At 42.8% G+C, this 24,113-nt stretch overlaps 3 protein-coding genes across 3 annotated transcripts; 2 read left to right on the forward strand and 1 right to left on the reverse strand.

Annotated features, from left to right (window-relative positions):
* Window positions 1–151: 151 nt before the first annotated feature.
* On the reverse strand, window positions 152–10,265 carry coq6 (coenzyme Q6 monooxygenase). Its single transcript, XM_053435175.1, has 12 exons — window positions 9,886–10,265; window positions 9,154–9,288; window positions 6,965–7,023; window positions 4,989–5,115; window positions 3,731–3,861; window positions 3,530–3,637; window positions 2,701–2,763; window positions 2,499–2,606; window positions 1,651–1,853; window positions 1,324–1,439; window positions 825–991; window positions 152–275 (listed from the first exon to the last, which is right to left on the reverse strand). Exons 1-12 carry the CDS (start codon window positions 10,088–10,090, stop codon window positions 246–248), a joined length of 1,452 nt encoding a protein of 483 aa, XP_053291150.1. The 5' UTR covers window positions 10,091–10,265; the 3' UTR covers window positions 152–245.
* Window positions 10,266–10,349: 84 nt separating this feature from the next.
* Window positions 10,350–16,907, forward strand: fam161b (FAM161 centrosomal protein B). The gene is made up of 9 exons (XM_053435174.1): window positions 10,350–10,512; window positions 11,669–11,892; window positions 11,980–12,476; window positions 13,456–13,766; window positions 14,904–15,022; window positions 15,121–15,288; window positions 15,411–15,510; window positions 15,596–15,771; window positions 16,023–16,907. Exons 2-9 carry the CDS (start codon window positions 11,675–11,677, stop codon window positions 16,102–16,104), a joined length of 1,671 nt encoding a protein of 556 aa, XP_053291149.1. The 5' UTR covers window positions 10,350–10,512; window positions 11,669–11,674; the 3' UTR covers window positions 16,105–16,907.
* Window positions 16,908–17,310: 403 nt separating this feature from the next.
* ngb (neuroglobin) lies at window positions 17,311–19,578 on the forward strand. The gene is made up of 4 exons (XM_053434903.1): window positions 17,311–18,526; window positions 18,979–19,087; window positions 19,199–19,318; window positions 19,420–19,578. Exons 1-4 carry the CDS (start codon window positions 18,429–18,431, stop codon window positions 19,576–19,578), a joined length of 486 nt encoding a protein of 161 aa, XP_053290878.1. The 5' UTR covers window positions 17,311–18,428.
* Window positions 19,579–24,113: the final 4,535 nt, after the last annotated feature.

Consider the following 24,113-nt stretch of genomic DNA (forward strand, 5'->3'; position numbering starts at 1 on the left):
GTCCAATTGTATCCGCATAATACTGAGGAATATTAATATAATCCATATACTTAACAATAAAGTCTGGACAACTGCAAAGTATAGCACTATATCTGTTGTGAACTAGATTTATATGCATCAAATTATGCAAAAAAACCAAAAATATATAATATATCATGAAATATGTCTTTTATTATTTTACAAACACAATTTTTACAGCTCACACTCTTCAGGGATCCATGAACGTCCTCTGTGTAGTGAATGCATCACTTGCTTGCAAAGGCCATGATCTGCTCCTGCAGAGGCAAAAGAGACACCAAGTCAAAAACTCTGTAACCTTTAAGTCTCACTAAACCTCCTCGACACAAGACCTGTAAGGCAGTGAGGTCACCATCGTTTAATATGGAAAAGATGTCACGTTTCACTTTGCGCCTCCATGGTGAAGTGACTTTACAGCCAGTTACAGTTGTGTTGGTCTGAATCACTTAGTAGGGAATAAAGCCATTTCACATGAGCGGTCGGTAATAAAAGGGGTGTGAAAACACAAGCCAACACCGCTGTCCGCTGCCCCAGGGCCAGCCCTGCACCCCACCCACACACTTTTGGTAACACTAAATTTGGGGCTAAACTTAGATGCCATAGTAGTAGGTTCAAAAACCCTGGAAATTATAGACACCGCTAAAGTAAAGCTCCGTGTAATCAGAAAAGAGGGTGAAGGGCGGGGTCCGAGTGGAGGCGGAGCTTAGGTCTGACGGGTGGTGGATATTATCTGGGTGACGGTCAGGTTCACTGGGATGTATCGGAGGACATGTTCGGCGGTAGAGGCTAAAAGAAGGGGAGCTTGCCTTTAGAGATGGAAGCATGTTGGTGGCCTGCAGACCGAAGGTGCGTAGGAGGACCGCAGGGGCAGAGTTAGTGGAGTAGAGGTGCTTCATGAGGTTGATCGCGGCCATCATGGGCAGGTTGTGTCGCTGCCGCTCGGTTTCATACTCTAACAAGTGCTGGATCGCTCCTGTGCAAAAAAACAAAAAAGACTTTGGATTAAAAACTTGTCGCATGGTTTCTACATTAAGTCCTGGTGCTATTTTCACTCCAGAACATTTAATAGAAGGAAAAACAAACACAATCTCATAACGGGATTTTCATTTTTATGAAAATGAAAACTTATACACAGTTCCTGGCAGAGTGAGCAAAAATACATCAAATAAATGTTGCCGGAAAAGCAGAGGCTTTTTATAATTCACGTCAACAGCATGTACTTCGGCTGGGCAATGGAAAAGAACTTAGGGGAAAACCACTGCGCTATAGTTGCAGGGCTTGTGTCTGTTTAGAGTTCTCACTGACCCAGGTCCTTCCCGTTAAAGGCCGCCTGGCTCAAGAGCCGCGTGAGGCAAGCCACATCCCCAAAGCCCAGGTTGGCTCCCTGACCCGCCAGGGGATGGACACGATGGGCTGCATCCCTGCAAAGACAAACATATCCTCCACTATCCAAACAACTTCAGAGTGTGTCATGCAATGTTATAAAAATCTAGAGTCATTCCCTTACATGTGAAGCCAGAGATCAAATAAAGCGTGAAGATATGTGAAGGTGTTTTGCACTTAAAAAAAAAACAATCTCTCATCTCGCAAAATCTTTTAATGAGAAGTCCATTACTTTCTGCACTTTCTTACCCAATCAGAGCCACTCGGTGCCTTATGTACTCTGATGCGTGGCCCATGCCCAGGGGGAACATGACACGGCTCTTGGGGCCGATCCCTGCCACACTCGGAGGGAGCTGTCGAGGTGAACCTGCAGACGGCATGATGGCGGACAGGGCCCCTCGGAACAGAGAGCCCGCTGTCTCGATCAGCTCCGACTGGTTCTCATTACTCCACTGTCCGTGCACACACAGGCAGGCAAGACGAGACGTTTTCACAGAGAATAAGAAGTGGTCAGGAGAGAGAGAGAGAGAAAACAGACGTTATCCCTTTAAGTGGACAAAGAAATTAGCTGACATAGGAGCAAAGCGCGACTGCAGCGAAAGTGCTTTTTGTTCCCCTCCCTAACTAACTGGTTTGGCAGGGCCTCGGGAGCTGGGCTAATTAAAAGAAGATGCCGGCCAGGCTATGCAGTTGAATTAGCTCTGTTTGAAAAACATTCCATGCAGTAATGGTCGACACTGGGTGACCACAGGTTTAATTAGCAGACCAGACTGAAACCAAACGTGACTCAACCGTGGTGACCCCGTCCATCAGCAGGCCCAGTAAAAATAGCCAGCTTGGGAAAAAGGAGTTTCTCCAAACATAAAAAAATGGATGGTAGGTCACTCCCGCAGTGAAATATTAGAATTGTGTAAACTCTGGACAAAAACAATGACAACGTTGTTTGTGTGAGTCACTGAAAAACAGGTCCACACGTGACTTTCAACCCCTGCAACACAGTGCCCACAGACACAGAAATATTGCATGAGCCGTTTGACTCATGTGGAATCTGAGTGTACCTACAACATCAGCCGTTTGATGATCAGAGCGAGACTTACAAAGGCCGAGTTTATTTCGTCGACGAAGCTCTCCTCATCCAGCGCTAGCAGCTCCTCGGCGAGGCGATGGCTGGTCGACCACACCAGGGAGCTCTCTGTGTCCGACAGCTGCACACAGCACAGACACGGGAGCTCCATTAAATGCTTTTGAGACAGACAGACATCCCGCTACAAGTATCTACTGATGTGGATTATACATTACCGGTAACATTGCAATGGGTCCTGTCGGGAGGAACCTCTGCCAGGCGACATTGTTCTCTGTAGGCTGTCAAACACGAACATGAAATATTACAGTCACATTGTGTGGCATTGTGTCGCGTAGCTAAATTTGACTTATGTCGCACATAAAAACAAGATAATATAAAGGTTGCTGCAGCATGGGTGTATTGTTGTCCGCATGCTGACAGACGTGACATTACAATAATTATCATAATAAAATGGATAAATACTTCCACAAATTATAAACATTATACAAAGTATTGAGAAACACACTGTGTTGAATGGGAACTCTGCAAAACAAATCAATCTGGCGGTCATGTGTAGGGACTGGGGCAGAGGAAGGTGTACATGTATTTATGTACACACCATGTGCCTGTGCATGGATGTGTATGGATATGTGTTTGTTTCACGATGAGTAATTATACATATGTGAACTCATAAGTGGCTCATTGTACAGCTGCATAAGGTCATAATAAAGGTATAGTCTATATGTATAATCATTATAATCATTCTCATGTTTAATGTTTGTTATTCCTTCTTTCTTTCTGGGAACAGGCATTGGAAATTAGCAATTGCTACAAATGCCACACTGCATTGGAATATTGCTGTGCTCTAATCTCTGTGTTTTGCATCTGTCTTTATAAATAAATAAACGTTAATACAATCTAAAGGGGCACTTGGCACTTGTTATCCTGATCCCCTCCAAAACTTAATGAATTCTTCCTTAGGTAATCCTGCTAGCTAACAAATGACCAAACACACACCGATGGAAACATAACCTCCTTGGCAGAGGTAATAAATTAAATACTCACTTCTGATAGGTGCAGCACAGCAACAACAGCAGACTGGTCATAGTTCCACTTGACTGTAGGAATCCCTAATTCCTTCCTCACCATTGAGTTTGGCCCATCGGCACCGATCTGAAAAACAGATGAGTAAAAGGAAAAGAGTCAAAAGAAAAGAAAGGAAGGAAAGAAGAAACGGTCAAATTTATGTGATGGATTCACACTGACCAGCAGCTTGGCCTGAAGAGTCTCTCCATTGGCCAACTTCACCTGGACCCATGGGATGGACTCTGCCGCCTGCTGTGGCATGGGCCACTTGTACTTCACCACCTTGGACCTGTACTTCACTTGCACATTATCTGTCAAACAACGGGGACATAAATCTGGTCAATACAAAGAGATCAGAAAATGAAATGTGTTCCTTAAAATAAAATGGTAGTTGCTGACTCTCCCAACACAACAAAGGGACTAGATTTGGTCCCCTTGCTTGCAGCAACAGCAGCGGAAGATCTATAAAGCACCTCATAAAACACCACTGGTTTGCCTCGCTGGCTCATGGTAGCTACTGAATTTCACATCTGACAATCTTCTTAATGGCCTTGGGCTGCCACATTGCACTGACTAATAGTGTTTATCTACAAGCACACCACGCCACGCTTTGCACACGCTGCCAGCTTGTTGGATTGTGCACTGAAACGCCCCATATTCCTGAAATATCAGCAGCTGTCATGTTGAAACATGAAAGGATCCTGAGCTACGTTGGCTCATGCCAATTTGGAGCGGGACCCGTCCGCAGAGACGGCTACTGCTGCCCTAACACTAACGTCAAATATGGATTTTCATTGATTGGAGAACTTGGGTTTACATTAAATTACAGCTGGTGGGGAGCATAATTCAGTAGCCTTTTCATGTAAGGCATCTTGAGAAATGAGAGAAGAGAAGCGGGGCAAATGGGAGGCACATGAGGGAGAAACGTGCCATGACCACACATCCGTTACTTGGTGTCAAATGTTAAAAGCTGTTTATAAATATGCCACTTTAACGTCCTCGCACATTGCGTAGCTAAAGTTTTATTTGAGAAACCTCACAAAAGTTGGTGTAATGTCGGCAGCGATGCAGCACCATACACTGCCGGAGCTTTAGGTGTCTACAGAGGCGGCGAAGCTCTTGAGCACATGGCAGCTTTAAAATAGGTCACTGGACCACTTCACGTGTCCACACAGGGTGCCGGGGCTCTGCAGCGCCCAAAATGTGAGGTTTTGAGTTAAACTGCAGGAAAAACACGGATGGCTCCAAGACTTTAAAAGTAGTCCCCGGGACCGAGTACAAATAAACAAAACCTGCGGAACAGGATGGAATAAATGCAGTGACATTAGCTGCCAGAGTCAGCCTCTATTAGGACATTAGGCAGATGGAACAGGAATCAAGAGGCCATGCAGAGCGCTGCTACTGTGTGGGGCTCCATGTTTTAAACATCAGTGCTTACCGGACAGACTGTCCAGCTGTTTCGTGAGCGCGGCCACAACGATGTCGTTCTCCACGATGTACGCCATCTCGTCCTGCAGGTTCTCCTTATCGAACGTGATCAGGGCATCCGAGCAGGCATCCCAAACCTAAATGAGAGACCCCATTAAGCCTGTGGTCTTCAAGTCTATCCTTAAATGCATCTACTTTCCTTATATATAGCCCGGGCAGAGAAGTGCTGCTAAGTTGAGCTGAACACATCAAAGTTGCTAGCTTCTGTGAGAGGTTGGCATGGCCTGCACCCATCAACCCCAGAGGCATCAGGGTCACCGGCACCCCTCTAGTTGGGACCGATGATTTCAGCTTAACGCCGCACTTTAAGCTGGTGGACCTAATGCAATTGTGTGATGTGGATTTTCGCAAACATTATCTTGGGAACACAAGTAACAAATGACATGTTTGTGAACATTACAGAGTAGGTCAATATTTATCCACAACCAGAATGAGATATGGTTTCGGGCTGCTCTAATTCCAAACCTGAAAGCAGTGAAAGTTAAACATGGGGGGGGTTGGAAAAGCGTTTGTACAAGGTTAATCCTCTGCAAGGTTGTAACTATGGTGACAGAACCCATCATTCTGCAGTAATATGCTGCTGCACTACTTTTTTCCAACTCGCCATAAAGTAGGGGGATATACCCTCCAGCAAACCACTAATGGCACTGGGGTTTGCAACTTGTGATAAGTGGTTGGGAAGAAACATCTACTGAGACCAGCCCAGAAATTGCCTTGGTTTTGTTTAGTGCAGGGTGAGATGTTGCAGCTCTGGGGCAGAACGAGTTGCTGCTTTCTGTGCGAGATTTTAACAATACTCGTCCTTGCGAGTTTATGGAGAAAAATGTAGGTAAAAAAGGCATTGTAGCCTTGAAGGCAAAAAAAAGGAATTTTCCCTCTGTTTTTAATCCGAGCCCTCAATGCTTACAGGACATTTAAGGTGGAAGAGTATTTTATAACATGGAAAGAATGTTATTTACAGTGGACCTGCAGTACTAACTTTGGCTCTCTGGCTGAGATGTATTCGACTGAGATTCAAGGGCAAACAAGCCAAAATGGTGGTGGCAGAGGGAAAGGTATAATGGGAGAGGTACACTACCATAATCACTGTAAGGCACTGCATGATGACATCTTAGGCGCAGAGAGAAACCCTGCGGTCGGGTGTTTGGTACACACCAACCACATCTTACAAGAGGGCCTGAGCCTGCACCCACAGCCGTAAAGCCGGTTCACTTCGCAGAAAACAACCGCTCTCCTAATCTTTCATCTTCTTCCCGTTGTTCACATGAATCTTCGTAATTAGAAGACGTTGGGAAGCGAGTACCAATTTGAGGAAAGTGGAAAACGATTTATTCTTCATAGAAAAGATGGCTTTAATAAATAAAGTTTTGCACACTCATGGAGGCTTTCAGTGCTCTGAACGAGGCCATGCATTTTTTTTTTTTTTAAACACACTTTGTGTCCTTTGGCACCCAGCGCGCCACCGAGCCTACAGAGATACCAAAAAAAGACGTGAAGCATACAAAGGGATGAACAAAATGCACGTTACACACAACCACTGTTTGCCATTTTTATGTGAACAATTATATACCATATACATTATAATGTGATACAGTATTGTGTTGCTTGATAATTAAGATGAATGACTGGGTAGAGGCTGAGTGTAACAGATTTTACTCTCCACAAATTGCATGGTACTAAGATTGATGGATGACAGAAATACATACTGTGGGCCTGTAAATCAGAAAGTTTGGAGGACGTATGCTGAGAAGTTGTGTAACAGAAGGTTTCTGGGAGATGTTCAGTGTCACAGTGGGTTGTAGTTATTTTTGTTTTGCTTGAAATGACACTTGTCTGAACTTTTGACATGGCAGTAAAACGGTAATTACTGTGCTGGACTGTACAGATAAGAAAAAAACAACTGGAGAATCCTGAAGGTCAACCTACCTGCATTCTTTTATACGGCTTGCATCTCATCTGTGAAATGTGTTCCCATGCTCCAATACCTGTGTGTACACACATTTAAAAACAATCACTTTACAAATGGTGTGTCAGGCCAGTGTCTTACAAATAAAACTAATCTAAGTAGAAAAACAGACTTTTCAAAACAAATGAAAACTAGAATGGCACTCAGTGGAACACATACCTCAACCAAGGCCCAACCTTAGCTTTAAGTTCAATCAGGCTGCACCAAAATGTATAGATATCAGTTCCCATTCTATGATTATGAGTTCTTTTCATCAAGATCTATGAATTTTTTCTTGGGAAAATCTGTAAAAATGTTCTGCAATGTTAAACAACGTGTTAAAAAAATCCTGGACCCTTGCTTTTGTCCAGAACCGCATCCAAATTGGATGGGTTCTATCTTGGCCCATGTCCCATCCTTCCACCAAGGGTTAGGGTTAGACCAAGAACAAACAAACCACCAGACCGACAAACAGACAGGGGTTGAAAACATAACCTCCTTGGCAGAAAGAAAAAGGATATACTGTGGGATATACTGTGGGTCAATCAAGGTCGAGTCGGAGCTGCACTGGTCCACCCATTAAATAAACATTATAATTATAATAGGTATTTAAAGACGACACTAATGTGTGTTAAACTTAACCATTGATTTGACTATGAAGTGATGAATTTACAGTTAAAAGTCATTCATCAATCTCTCACTGTCTGTTTGTTTTTGTTCATTGTGCTAGAACCTTAGCCTGCATTGTATAATGTGGTAGTGGAGCTGTAAATCATTTTAAAAGCAATACAAAACCAATTTAAAGCTCCATGTAAAGTAAGTATGAATGCCAAGTTTTATTTTATGAAGGAGGTTAGTGGGGTTCCATAAACATGGGAGAAGTTTACTGTATATCTTTATACGCAATGACATAAGAGCCAATGCAGAGTGTTTCACGTAAACTCTGCCACTCTGCATGACTGTGTTACTGTGTAATACTCAAATGACTTTTCAATGTCAAATCAGTGTAAGTCTCTGAGCAGATAATATGGTAAAAAGTCTAAGTGCAAATTTATTTTATATGTTCTGTCACTTTCAAGATTTTTATATTTACCTCTGCCAAGGAGGTTATGTTTCTTTGTGTTTGTTTGTTTTTTTCCACAAAAACGGAGGAAGGATGAGACAAAGTGATTTTCTTGGATCACTTTTTTTGACATTGTTAGATTTCTGTAATTTTATCTACTTCATAGATTTCCAAGCCAATAACTCATGGATCTTGTCGAAATAAAGTCTGGCATATTGATGGGACTGATATCTTTGACTGTGTGCAATGTGGTGCGGATCTAAATAAAATTCTGAATCTAGCAGATATAAATGGGAGGCTAGGATTTCTTCAGTTGTAAAGTAATAAATAGGGCAACAAACCAGTAACTACCTCCAATGAGTGGCTAGAATAGTATGAAGTCAGTAGGAACTCAACGGTTTGTGTGTATCTTGAATAGATTGCAAATCGTAATGGACTGTTGGGCCTTGGTGAAGGTATGCGCTCTATCATAGAGCCATTCTAGTTAAAAATCTCATCATCATGCACTGGATTGTGTGACCTACTGAGGAGATGTTGTAATAATTGTTGCCTGTGTTCATGTCACTGAGCTGTTCAGATGACCATGTGATGTAGGACATCAGTCAGGGTAAATATGGATGTAAACATGTAAATGTCTTAAATTATTCCGTGCTATAACAAAACACTTAAGTCTGGACTGAGATTCATTCTCAACTATGTTAAATAGAGAGATTTTAGTTTAGGACAAAAAAGTTGTTCACTCACAAGTCGGCTAATGTTTCACAACCTGTAATTCTCGACTCTCCCTTCTCCTGGCTTCATAAGTCTATCGATTTGTTTCTGTAATTCCTCTACTAGTAAAAATAGTGCAAGGGGAAATTGCACATGACCTATCACAAGAAGAACAGCTGAGTTCAGATATGATCCCCATTTAGCCTGGGTCACTGGACACTGTCTGATCCCCAGCTTACCTTGTGGGAACCATTTACTAGTGTAGCAACACTTAGCCTTTTCAAAGGGAGGAAGCTATTCACCACAGAAATAACCTTTTGATTCATTTTCTGTCTTTGCAACCGACACGAACACAACAAATCTTGACAACGATGATGTAAGAGTGTGTAGCGGTACCGCTGAGGAGGGCGGTAGAACCAGGACTGATGGAGCTGACTCTGGTACTATAGCTGTCTGGGACCTTGTCCATCACTTTCTTGTTGCCTGCTTCAAGCAGCAGAATCTTCTTGCCCTCCAGGTTGGGATCCATACCTGTCGATAGTGGAATATTGTATCAGGAGAGGTAGGACAGGAGAGGTATCGCAGGTTCGATCCCTCCTGCTGCTGTCGGACTCTACAACCACTTTATGTTCAACTGACTTAACTGTGCATAATCATTTTCTATCTATACAATTCCATATATGTACAATATCGTTTTACTGTTTATATTTAGTTTACATTGTACATATTTCTATCTTTTATTGTCCCATTTGTTTATATTGCATGTTTTACCTATTTGTAACCTTTACTGGGTGTTTATTTCACTTTTTCCCCTTTTGCTGCTGTAACACTGTACATTTCCCCGAAGCGGGACTATTAAAGAACTATCTTATTATCTTATCATATCATACGCCCTAAGAGAAAACACAGCACATATGTAACAATGACTCTCAGTAGTGTTACCAGAGAAGCCTTGATTATTATGGTATGGCTATTAATGTTTAATGTAGGCGTTTTACCACATAATTGAGAGTATAATTAAAATACACTTCAGAGTGACATGTTTCCATTTGAGTGACAGCTATTTCTGATGCGGACAGGTCAGTAATAGCTGTCACACACTGACATGTGGCCACCGACACCACTCACCCAGGGAACATGCCATTGCAGATCCAACCATCCCTCCCCCGGATATGATAACATCATACACCTCATTCTCGCCAGGATCGTCCCCGTGTTGTGCACACACTAATCCTCTTCTGCAGATGTTTATAGCAGATACGTGTTTCTCGGCGACAAAGCACCGACCGAGTCCGTGAAAGGCCAGCGCCGCCTTTGTGAGCTTGTGCATCATCCGATCTTCACGCTGTCTTCATATGAGACAATCCGAGTAATAAACAGTTGTGGATAAAGTCCAGCTGCAGAGCGTGAGAGCCACACAGACGTTTCCCCTTGGATGTGTCCTAACACCAGCAGCTGTGAGCTCCAGCCATGTTGTGTTGACATTCGCTCCAGAGGGGTAGAGCGCTTCCGGGTTTATGGCCAATCGCCGGGCACGCTTTGACGCGGCCGGCGCTCTTCCGCTCGTGTCCACAGACGGTGCTGATGCTGCCGCCACCGACGGCCCAGCTCCACAGACTTTCAGTGATACCCAGGTTTGTTAAATTGAGACTGTGTCGACTTTACGTCAGCAGCAGACCTATTTACTTCAGCGTGCGAACTTCAGAAGCGGCTGAAGAAAGAAACGTGACCTCAGAAGAACTCCTCTCTCACCAGGTCGGCGGCTCCTTCATCGCTTTCAACTTGTTGTTTCCATCGGTTTCTAGATTGTTTTTAAAGTGGCAGAAAACAGAAATGGAGCTCGTGTATAAGTATACGAGAAGCGCTCACGTTAGCTCGCGTTAAATGCCTGTTATTAAAACGACATCACCCGCTGTTGTGGGCGCGGAGGTCCGGTTGCCATAGTGACCCCGTCGACACCGGCTGGATGTGGAGTTTGAAGAGAGAAACTTTATCCAACTGTTTCATTCTGATGTGTAAATATGTTTAAATAAGTGTTTTCATTGTTGATTTATCACCACATCACCAAATTAGATCGATTGTTTAATCACCAGTGGGACATATATAGAGACTCTACTAAAGTAAAAGTACGAGTAATATCACAGTGTAGAATTAAAACACTGGGAGTAAAAGTATTGATTTTGCTTTAGGGCTCATTTCTGAATAATTTGTGTTCTATTATTGGATTAAAATTACTGATGCATTAGTGTGTATATCACATTCATTTCGCAGTAGATGAATGTGGACCTGAATCTGTCACTAGTGACTTGAATTGTAGTGGAGTAAAAGCTTAGAATCAAAGTAGAAAACTCAAGTAAAGTTAAGTACATAATAACTGCATTGTAACACATTTAAGTTATTTTACTCAACTGAAAATAGTCCTTAATGGGTGTGTAATGAAATTGCCTAAATGATAACTGTATATGACATTATTAGACTAATACAGATCATCATCACCATCAATGTGTAATATTTAATGTCTAATTAAGTTGGAATAGAAATATTGAATGACACAAACTTTAAATGCTGAGATTAAATACCAAAGTACCTCAAACATATCTAGTAAAGTACATGTATAATGTAACTTTCCATTTGTATGTGTGTGGTTGGTGTCATTTGTTTATTTTTATGGGGTTTCAGGTAATATAAGCTTTGTGAGTTTACAGTGTATAATCTATGTAATTGTATTTTGGGAAATGTTGAAAAATGACAATGAAATATCATAGTAGCATAATTTCAGAAGATGGAAACACAAGCAATGTGGCACTCCTGCTTGATGAATGAAAAATTTACAGTTAAAGTTGTTGATGATTGAGGTTTCTCTTCTTCAATTTACAGGAATAAACACAATTTCACTGGTGTTTTTTGTCAGACAAACATGTCTAAGCTGGAGGCCTTGGTACTGGATGGACTGATGTCGGATTTGATTGTCCAGAAGCAGCGGAAGTCCCTGACTGAGGCCCTCAGACAGCAGCTGCAGGAGACAGAGAACAGACATTTAGAGTTGCTGGAGAGGAGGATTCATCAGAACGCTCTCCTGTCGACAGATGTTCACCAAGAGACCTATGATAAAAAAGAATTGAACGCTCAGACCAAGTAGGTTTGATTGACTGTCTTTTATGTTTTACTTTAATTATAATATATATATATATGTATTCCTAACGATCTTTTACTGCTTTCTAGACCTGTTGGAATGAGGAGATCCATCTCTACATATTCCATGGCCTTAGTCAAAGACACCTCACCCCATGTTAGATGGACAGAGACGCCTAACTCAACTTCTTCAGCCTGGGTACACTGTTCAGTCACAGCTTCCAAGACCCAACAGTGTGAACGGTCCACTTTATCTAAAACAACACAGATGAGGAAAGAGGAGGAGGCCGAGGCTGAATGCCAGAAGAAGTTTTGCGCCCACCCAGTCCCCAGCCATGTCATGCAGCCTCTCTACCAGGAGATGATGGAGCTGCAAAAGAAAGAGAGGAAGCAGGGTCTCGAGCAGAGGAAGAACTTCTTGCTCTCCATTCAGAAACCTTTCACTTTCCAGGAGAGAGAGAAAGAGAAAAGGGAGAAACTGATAGCTTTGTTGAACCAGATCTCACCGGAGCAGGAAAACAAGGCAGCTGCTGTCAGGAAACCTCCTCGCAAAGTGGAAAAGGACCCGCTACATTCTAAACTGAAAGGTAGGATGATGTATGACTGCATTTCCCTTTAAATTCAAGGTGTACACGGTGCAACATCACATTGGCACATTGTATATATAAACAATCTAGTTCTAAGAATAATCCATGATCAGATGCTGTCACAATCAATTACCCATGATGTGTCTGTATCCACGATCCTGTATCTGCAATGACAAAGCACGAGGACTCCATATGACGGTAGATATTCATACAATACAAAGGGCTGGAGGAGCCTAAGGTACTATAGTGCCAGCTCAAACCAATACAGGCCACTGTCTGTAAACTTGCCTGGCTTTATAAATAACAGAAAACAGTGAGTTGTCTGAAGTTCAACCAAAGACTGATGTGTCCTTCTCAGGTTACTCCATTTTTACAGTAATTAGTATTTATCACTAGAAAAGTTTTCAGTTTTATCCATAATGTAGAATTAGAATGGCTCTCAGTAGAGTCCATACCTCCGCTAAGGCCGAACAATCCTGCACATGATTGTCTATTTTAATAGGAGAAATACATAAAAAAAAAAAAAAAAAGTGGTCTCAAAACGGTAATGATTTATTTGTCATGAAACAGAAAGTGAAAAAACTGAAATTGTATTCTTGATTTGTCCCTAATCCTCATCCTCAACAAAATGAATGGGCTCTTCTTACTCCCAGGCATCATTCATAATTTAGAAGTTTTTTGCTTGTTGCGTAAACCTGCTAACAAATACCAACAAGCAAATAAACCATAAAATCAACAGACACAGATTAAAACACAAGCTCCCTGTCGGAGGTAATAATGTGAGTTGTAGCCCTTTGAGAAAAGAGTAGATCTCTGTTCAAAAACTGGAGCATCGGTCTGTTTTTCAAGTCTTGAATAAATATCCGGACTACAATGTTTAAACAGTTACAAACCTAATAATCGTATTGACTGCCCATTGTAGACTCTACATAATAACATGACTGAAGCTTTTACCTTATCTGACTGTAACTCTGTGCAGCCGGGGAGGAGTTCGGCCGGACAGTCCACGCTCAGACAACCATGCTGGTGAATTCCTCTGCACCCTGCATGCCAAAGCTCAGCACCGCCAAGCGGACCAGGAAAGAAAAGCTGGGCTTCCTGGATGAGAAGCCCAGCTTCCAGCCAAAAATCATCCAGCAGATCCCAGATTTCCGCAGGTTGCACAAGGCCTTGCAGACAGAGGTGCTGAGGAAATCTCAGAGTAGAGATGTGACAAAGTGTCAGCCCTTCAAACTCAGAACATCAGCTCTGCCTGAAAGACAAAGAAAGATGAGCCCAAAAAAAGATCAGGTAAAAAGTTTCTTTCCCCTCTGACATGTTGAGTTGTTTGTTAAAATTGCTTTATTGGCCGTTTGCTCAGTTGTTGTGATTCATCCGTTCGTTTCAGTGCAGTTTAATTACTTCTTAGATTAGACGGTGTTCATTTCATTAAGTTAATTCAAGTTTAATTAAAGTGTCTTCATTAAGTCAAGTTTTCAGATTTGTTGGTAACATATTAAATCAGGATAAAGGCTAACTCCTCTCCTGGGGTGCTGGTTTCTCTGCAGGAGTTACATAAGACAGTCAATGCACCAGGTCCAGCTGGTTTCATGTTATGGTTCGACACCCCTTTTTTTTAAAGATTCTCACATTGACTCTTCTTGATGGATGTTTCAAGACACATCCACCCACTACTTTATCAAGTCCGTACCCTTCTCTTTTTTTATAAGGATGGGAAGCCACTCCACGTCCTTAAAGTCCCCAATGTTCTTCACGACAAGCTCATTTCCTAAATTAACAAAAAATAACCTAAGACGAACAGATGTTGTGGACTGGTTGGTGGTCTGTTACATATTCCTGTGGTCCAATGTAGCAGTGGAATTTGACCAGGTCATATTTTACGTTCTTGTCCTTGTCCTTGGGAGCAAAGTGTTTGATGATGAAAGATTTATCGTATCGTTTGTGTTCTTCTGTGCTGTGTGTGTAATTTTAGGGGTCGTTCAGGCCACTTCCCTCAGATGTGGAAGTGTAAAGCGATTTAAAATATGTACGGTAGGCCATGTTCACAGAGGGAGTATTCCCCTCCTTTGAACTATGTGTTTCCAACTTTCTCCACCTCGTAATATATGAAGTTTAACTCAAGCTCCATTTCTACAGTGCTGATCTTTATTTTTAAATCTCTCTTATATTCATCAATTTATCAACAGGTAATGTTTAATTTTCAGCTTTTTCATTCAGCTTTTCAAAAAAATATAGTAACTAGTCTGCTGCCCGGAGTCATTTTATGTTGTATAATGTAAAAGAAAGCAGCAAGCAAATGACATCCTATTGGTTTTTATCTTATTATTATTTAAACGTTATCTAAGTTCAATTACTTTATGTAATAATTAGTCAAACAGTACATTTTGTTTTCAGCCAACAAAGATGTCTTTTCACTCTCATTGACAGGAACCAAAACTAGGTCATCTCAGTAGAAGTAAGTCCCTTGGGGCCTTAACGTCACTGTCCACAGACACACTGCCCACATACATTACAGATGCTGTGAGGCAGCGCAGCATGGCCATCAGGTGAACTGCATGTTGAGAATTTTTTCCTTTTTAAAAAACCTTTACACCCTACATATTGGGATCTAATAAACTTTAGAATGATGTTTATACCTTCACAGAAACTCCTTGGAGTTGAGGGACAGTAAGAATCAGGAGCATGAAGAGTGGTTGAGGAAATATCAAACGAGGTCCCAGGCCATGAAGAAAACAGTCGCCCTCCATGCAAAGCTGCTGGACCCACACAGCAGCTTGAAAGAAGTGCATGATGACAAACTAAAGCTACACACGTAAGTACTGGTCAAGTGAGGCCATTCGTTCTTCCAGTGTTGCAAACTTTGCAGGTCACATCAAAAGGACCACACACGCCGGCCACAGCAGCTCAGACTATAATCTTTTCTTTTACATGAAGGATGGCGGACCAGCAGAGGATGAGAGAGTACATGACAGAGTTACAGCACATGAAGGCCCGAGTTAGTGAACGCCCTTATCTCTTCGAGCAGGTGAAGCAGGTGAGCGACACAACGCTTCTACATTAAATCATACTGTAGATTACATGCGTTTACAATGGTTTAACTTGGAGTTTTTGACTGGCAGAGAAACGCAAAGGCTCTCGCGGAGCAGACGTACAGGGACAAGCTGAGGAAAGCTGGGTTCATGGAGCAGTTTGTCGAAGAAAAAGGTGCCGCGACAGAAGAAACATCATACTCATCCAGATCTGAGGACGACGCCAACGAAAATGACCAAAGACGTGAAAATGACATTCATCGCAGGTACGGGGGAGAGAGCATTTTTGGCAGGCTTTGTTCGTCCAGTATGTAATCCCAGTGTGTCCGGTAAAATTATGAATAGCACTGCTGCCGGGGAGCCAAGGACTTCATGTGGTTTGGTCATATTGTATAACATAATTTTCTGAGCTTGGCCTGCAGTCTTTAGCGAAGAAAAGAAAAGTACTCTAGCCAAGTCAAAGTTCGATGTAATTACAATATAGCCATTTTCTAACCCCACATGTCCCCACATTTAGGGAAGGAAATTTAGACGACGGGGAGAAAATTGAAGATGTGGAAGAGGAGAGCGTGAAGTCCAAAGGGGAAGAAAGGCCATGATCAAAAAGGTCGAGACGCCACCGTTTTCTGTGGCCTTCCCACCAGAAAACAACACTGTGCTCAGGAATGATTCATGTCATGGCAATCTGCACCAAACGTTTGATAGTTTAAGATGTGCAAAAGTACAAATTATAGAATGTTCTGAACTTTGACATTCATGGATGTCACAGCTGGGAAATGTCAAAGTTCCTACATAACTGCAAACTCTTTATATGTGTGGGTAAGTAGTTAATAAGTAATTACTATTTCATATGCTTTGAGTTTAACACACATATACAGAATACAAAATTACAAATGAGGACACCAACAGACATTCAAACTAAATTGTATTTGCCACTTCCCTTAAACATACTTTTCATAGTTAAGTTAGAAAAATTCAATACATGTATATGTTTTGATTGCATGGGACACGAGAAATCTGACCTGCATATTTTCTCAGATGAGGTTAAACTTCCCGGTAATTTCTCCAGCCACACTGGCACCTAAATAAACAACCCTCACCGTGCATCTGCATTTTCACACAGAGCAGCTCAGCGGTTTGCTCCCAGGCCCAGAGACCCACATCAAGTAGACGCTTGTTGTTGCACGTTCACTGTCTTGCCTGTGCCTGGACAGCAAACGACCAGAGATTTCGAGAGATCGTTTTAACTTACAAACCACATGGGAATGTCTGGAAATGTATGTAATCATAATCAAAAAGTCATCATGTGAACCCCCACATACCATATGGTTACTTTAGTAGGCTAGTGTGTCATGCATTCAAGCTATGGAAGGCCATTTTTAGGTCAAAATATCGTGAGAAATCTCTTAGGGATATGTCTTTAGGTAGCACTATCGAAATCCTCTACTGTTATACAGTAGATGTCAGCGGAAAAATAGTACGACTTTCAGGGCATTTAAATTTGTATATATTTTGTGCATAATTACTAACAGAGACATTTTTTTAAGCCAACATGTTGTCATATAGATCTTATAGATGCAATAAATAATCACAAAGTCCCCTCTTTGAGATCTGAAACATCACATGACAAAGCTTCAAGGGCTCCATCCTGTCAGGTTGTCATGGGAACTGTGTATCCCTCCCCACTCCGGCATTATAGTCCCTCGGGGGGGAACGCTGTGCACCTCTGATTCCCCCGGTGTACAACCTGTTAGATAATATCCAACCTGCATGCATGAAAAGCGCGAGGCAGCAGCCTGCAACGTCTCTTTAGACAAACTACCGAGCGTCGGATGAGTGTGGAGGCTGAGAGCGAGGGAACATACACATCTCATTTAGATTAATGAAAGGCTGTGCACTTGGCCGCCGAATGTTATGATCACGCTGTTTGAGGAGTGGCTTTTCTAACCGGATGAACAATATAATTTCACGAAGGTGGCGCGTTCAGGTCTCTTATTATTTCAGCCACTGTGCAATATTAAAATTCCCACACATTTAATTCTCTAAATACATGGTTTGCAAATGTAGGAAGGCGAGGACACACCCTGGAGTAAGTGGTACGGGCCTCAAATGGACTTCACCTACCTGAAAACATGGGCAAATTACACTGTGTGAAATGCTTATGTTTTCTGGTTATTTTGTTGGTTATTTTAATTGCCGGTTTGTTTGAATTCAATTGATCATTTAGTAAGAGGGCAAAGGCCAAGTATTTGCTGAAGTGCAGTTTATGTTGTGAGTGCAGAGTTGTCTGTTGAGTCTGTGTGTGCGTTTTAGTCCTTGCTTCACCTGCAGGAGGAGCTGTGGCTCGCTGCAGCCTCTCTGGAGCAGAAGAGAGAGATCCCTCTTTTTCTCCTTCAGTGGCATGAATAATATCCCCAGTGCTGGAGAGAGAGCACATCAAGAGGCAAGCGGCAAAGGGAAAGAGAGATAGCAGCCAGCGTGACAGATTAGAGCGTGGCAGAACTTGTCTCCCTGACTGACTGCACCGTAGGAGAGAGAGCAAGTGCACCAGAGTGACAGGCTATAGGCTGCTGGCTGCACACACACACACACACGCACACACACATACACAGACACACACACACAAATCCACAGACCCCTCAGCCCAGCTGCACCAGAAGAAGTTCAGAGAGAAGACTGACCTCAAGAAGGTACAGTATGAGTTTGCGTCTTAACCCTGGGAATCATATCTCTGTATGTCTGACACATCAGGAGGAAATCAGCTGTGTTGCTCCACTTTGTTTTCCAGGTGGTTCGGGGGAAGTTTTGGATTCACTCGACTGTTATGGCTTTCCTCACACTGAGGCTTCTCGTCCTGTAGAGGAGTCCTGTGCGTCTCCAGTCGCGAAGCAGAAGTCGTCTCGTGCTGTCAGCCTGAGGGAGGATGGAGAAGCTGTCAGAAAAGGACAAGGAGCTGATACGAGGCAGCTGGGAGAGCCTGGGAAAAAACAAAGTTCCTCATGGTGTCATCATGTTTTCCAGGTAATGTCCTTCTCACTCAGTGGGATGTAGAGGGAATAAGACCGTGAAGTGACTTGAAAAGAGAAGAAAGCATTTCACGATTGTTATTCTCTGCAGTTAACCCATTAATTAAATGTATTCTAATATCATTTTATACCTGAGTGATAGGGTATTGCTATTTTTTTCTGTTTCTTGATATACTGTGATGTTAGAACATGTAAAACAGGTGTATAAAGAGGATCACGCTAAATCCTTCGCTGCACACTTTCACCGTGCAGACACCGGAGGCTTGACTTGTTGCTTGGCGACAGACTGCAATAATCCACAATTTACTTTGAGATAGCTGCCGTTAAATCACACGCTGGCAGGAGAGATGCATGATTTGTAGATTGATTCTGGGTCTGTGTGAATGTTTGGCAAGCCCGTGCTGTCCGTATACACCTATAGAAAAGTGTGGTATTTGTCTGTGGTAGACTGTTTGAGCTGGACCCCGCGCTCCCAAGTCTTTTCCACTACAACACAAACTGTGGCTCCACACAAGACTGCCTCTCCAGCCCCGAGTTCCTGGAACATGTCACCAAGGTGAGCTCTGTGCGCCGCAGCGACCGCTACAAGTATACACACATTCAAAGTCTCGGCTGAAGCAGGTTTTTTAAACACTTGTGCATGTGCGTGTGTGTCTGTGTCCACCAGGTGATGCTTGTGATCGATGCAGCGGTCAGCCACCTGGACGACCTTCACACCTTGGAGGACTTTCTGCTCAACCTTGGCAGGAAGCACCAGGCGGTGGGAGTCAGCACACAGTCATTTGCTGTAGGACCAACATCACAACACGACTCTCAAGAACCAATTTCACCATGGAATGATCTGTGAGAAAAATATGTTTCCGTGTGTGTTTGTTTTGACTTGTGCAGGTGGTGGGTGAGTCCCTTCTCTACATGCTGCAGTGCAGTCTGGGCCAGGGCTACACGGCGCCGCTGCGTCAAGCCTGGCTCAACATGTACAGCATCGTGGTAGCAGCCATGAGCCGAGGGTGGGCCAAGAACGGCGAGGACGAGGACGAAGCCGACTGAGGCGCACAGCGGGAGCTGCCGAGCAGTTGCTCTCAAATCACTCAACATGGTTGCCATGGAATAAGGTTGTGTAACTTGCAGCATTGTGGCTTTGGCTGCTGTACATTTGCTCTGTGAGTGGGGTCGCGTAGTTTAGCGAATGTAGGGTGTGGTTACACTTTCGGATTGACCTGTAGCAGAGTTTATTTTCTTGGCCGTGGATGTTTAGCTGCCAGGTGATGCTGTGGGGATCTGATCCAGTCCGCTCTGGTTCTCCTGAGGTTGGACCTGTAACCTTAGCTCCTCTCACTGAGAAAAAGGATCAAACAGTTTCGTCTCTTTGTTTATAATGGCTTTGATATATATATATATACTCAAATGATACCAGTGACTGTAGTGGTCTGTGTGCTGTATCATAAAAAGAGTCGCACAATTGTGAATCAGTAGATGTTTCATTTAGGCATCACACACTACTCAAACTGTGATGCTTACTGTGGCCAGCACGGCAGCTCTCTATCTAACTGGAACACAGTGGTACTTACAAATACACGCTCAAACCTTTGGGACAGAGCAATGTGATCTCACAGAAGGAAATCCTATCATCACAGTCATTACTGTGTTTTAATGAATATTGCACATCATGACACCTCTTTTTATGTGTGTGACATTGTTATCTAACATTTAACGTATTGATTATATAAGCAAAGCCCTCTGAGAGCTTTCCTCAGTGATCTATGACTGTTAAGGCGTCTGTGTGCACCTTTCTCGACATGGTGTGTGTGATGCTCTCTCCTGCAGAGGTTGTGAATACTACGATAGGATTCAGCTGACTGTTAAACTCTAACCTATAGACTGTTATTTGACCTTTAGAGTGTAGACGTAGAGGGCACAGAGGAGGAAGGATAACATTGTTGTCCCTTGGCTTTGGGTCTCCAGGTGTTGTTCGTACAAAGTAGTTTTGTTGTACTGTAGTCGATTATTTCAGTGATGATTATTTAACTTGTGTTGTCGTGGCTACAAACAAATTACTGCCTCGGATTTAGAGGGGAAGATGAGCAGAGTTACACGTGTTTCTCCGATACAGGAAGTGAAATCAGGAGTGACTATCAGTTCTGCTCCATGAAACCAAGACGAACTTGGTTTAATTCTTAAATCATTTCTAGAGCCTGACAGATGTGGATTTCTGTGGCCGATGCTGATACTGATATTTATTTAAAAAATGACTTTGGCAATGATTCTTACGAAATTTGTATCAAACCCTTATGGCAAAAAAATGTGACTGAGGTTTTATATTTGACAGGTAACCATAAACTTTATTATAAAAAGCTATAAATATATGAAACAAATACAGACAAATAAATAGGACTTTAATAAGGAAATAAACATAAATTCAAATTTGTCACATATCGGCAATGTTTATTTGGGATCTTCAGATATTGGCAAATAAAAATGTTGATACCCGTATGTCTGTAGTTTTGGCCGATAGTCGCCTTTCGATATATTAATCAGGATCTGATTTATTACCCACAGGACGAAATAATACAGAGCCACTGTGTGCTGACTCCGTCCAATATGTGTGTATTCCTATTATTGCTGCCATAACACTGTATACATCATCCCCAGCTGGTATTTACATTCATGGTCATATCGCCAAGTAACTTAGCAACAGTGCGCCAAGTATTAGATAATAACACCATACAACTGTAAATCCAAGCTGCTGATATGTGGTTATTATCGCTTTAGTCTGAGTTTACATTTACAAAGTTTATTTTTATATTCTGAAATGTGTGTGTAGTCCAACTTTGTTGATCTTTTTTGTTTGTTTGTTTTTTCCAAATGTGATGTACCATATATCCTCCAGAAGTATAACCCTGTGTTGATTTACCTGTTCGTGAAACCAATACAAGAAAACATATAGGCACATTTGCTATAACCAATATAATAGAAATGTTATCACCATCTAAATGCGTTTTCTGTGGCCGTATTTTATCCCTGCAGAGTCTGTTCAGTCTGTAGCCCCATAGGTATACTGTTTGTTAACTGATTGTGTAGGTGGTGTATTTTTATAGTGATTCTTTTCTTAGCATCAGTCCACAGCCCTGTGCAGGTTGTTATTCTCCCTGACTGTTTTTTGAAGTAACCTGACGTTAGGTCTTTTTTAGCAGCCAGCCGCTAGAACGTTACATCCAGATCTGTGCATATTGGGTGTGTTACTGTCTACCTCATTAATATCAGCTGCTACTGAACAGCGATGACTTCACTTAGTTGTCCTTCAGCCGAAAAAAATGATTATTAGAGTTAACACAAACTCAATAGGAGCTTAATTGTAACCTGGATTCCAAATGCTACACTCAGAAGAAAAACATGTTGTGTCCTCACTTGAGACTAAATAAATAAAGTGATCTGTGGATATTCTATTGCTACTCGTGGTCAGTGTGTTTTCCTCACGCTCTCAGATTGTTATTGTCACGGACAGACGATGGTTACGACATAGTGGTCAGCGTTTGAAATCAATCACACGACGCCTGGTTTCCTTCCCGCTGACATCCCCATCCCTCAGCGTTACGTAAGACCCCAGCGCCGAGTGGCTCATCGCCCTTGGCTACAGAGACGAGGGCGACTTCAGGCACATCAGCCCGCTTACTCATGCAACTGCACAATGTCACATCACGACTGTTTACGGAATTTCACTAAACTTTCAAGAATTTCACAAATTTGCCCACGGGATCTTACGGCGTGGAGTGTTTGGTATTTTTAATGTTCCTCCAAAAAAACTGTAAAAACCTCACAGATAATAACACGTGCTTCTGCTCGAGTATTATCAGCTTGCGTGTGTTTTTTTGTCGGTGAAGAGCCACAGTAGTGACGGACACGGGGAGGGGAGGGTGCCTACCATGACTTATCTCAATGCACAGGGCTCATTTCTCCCATATAGACAATTTGGTTGTATCATTGTAAAAGTCACATCTGGGAACTGGCTGTCCGTTCTGCTGCTGGAGCAGAAGCTGACATGGCCTTAATCTGTCTCCCCGCACTGCCAGCCCTATGCTCTCCCTCTCTGTCCCACTGACAGTCTGCTGTATTTATGCAGGATCCACGCTCCACGTCTCGCTTCAGCCCACAGATGGTCACTGGACTCTGCCTCGACCTTCTCTCAGGTCACAAGTGCTTAGACTGCTGCTGCAGAATCCACTGTGCTCCCACATAAACCACAGCATGTGTTAATTTCCCCCTGTGGTAATTAATTAGTCGGCCCCTGCACCCCCGTGGCGCACGAGGATTTGTCGTCTGGAGAGGGAGTCTGCGAGAAAAGACAAACATACATTATTTTTAGAAAGTCTGCGATCCGTTTTAAAATGATGGGGTTTTCAACGTTGTCATGGCAACTGTTAAGTGATGGTCCAGAGTCGTGAGTGTCGGTGCATTTGGGGGCAGGGGGGGGGGGGGGGGGGGCATGGCTCTTTTCTCTCGTCCTAAATCATGCAGCGGAGAGGAGCGAGCTGAGCGGACGGTGACTGTGCATGCAGCCTCAGGTTAATCAGGTTTTGCTCCGATAGCTCTCGAGGAGCTGCAGCCCGGCAGCACGAGCCTGCCAAGCAACAAGCTCCACAGTGGGACCGAGCCGTCTGTCAGCAGCTGCTGCAAGCACGGACGAGCGGCCGAAGATGAGGCTGGTGTTAGTCATACATTTTCTAACTGACTAATACACCCTGCAAATAGACCAATACAAGGTTTTTGCCTCTCAATACTTTCTAAACTCACAATCATGTTTGCTCAAAACCCGACATAATTTCCTTAAACAGCAGAGCACTGTAGTTTTTAGCTAATGTTAATACCTTATATGGTTTTTAGTATTTCTTTGTGCTTATTAGCCAAGTTGCTGTTGATATACACTGAATAAACACCAATAGTGTGTCTGGTTGTATCCTGTGTCGACACAGACGACTGGTTGAAGTTGCTGCTGCTCCACTAACATATCAAATTTATATCTGGGCTTTGCAAACCTTGCTTTATTTAATTTAAGATTTTATGGCAGCAAGATGGTGTCTGGGATTGGCTGAAATAAACTCCTGTGCCAACGTTGGCTGTGATGAGGCATCTCGTCGTGCAGTGCAACAGTGTAAATCATTTATGTGTTTTTAACATTGTAAAAAGAGATGGACGACGCTCCTCTCACCATCCAGAAGTGAAGCTGTCATTTGGAGACAGAGTCTGCAAAATAGCGATTGAGGGAAGAACATGATGACAATTGTGAGTGCACCTCAGCTGTCAATCATGATGTTTCACATTGTCTTTTAGCATCAAATAACATCGGTAAGGTACGACCTATCTAAAATGATAGAAAACATCTTTTAGAAAAAAATTATTTAACGTGCACTTTGGTTTACTTTTTTTTAGTTTGGCCCATGTCCCATTCCGTAACATGGAGGCGGTGGGGTTTATGACCTATACTGCCATAGATATATATATCTATAAAGTCTAGATGTCTCCTCCGCGTTGCCGGCCAACGGAGTAGAACGTCCGCACATGGGGGCCATCTTGCCACAGGCGGCTCA

Source organism: Pleuronectes platessa, chromosome 11, assembly GCF_947347685.1.
Source record: "Pleuronectes platessa chromosome 11, fPlePla1.1, whole genome shotgun sequence".
NCBI classification, from domain to species: Eukaryota; Metazoa; Chordata; class Actinopteri; order Pleuronectiformes; family Pleuronectidae; genus Pleuronectes; species Pleuronectes platessa.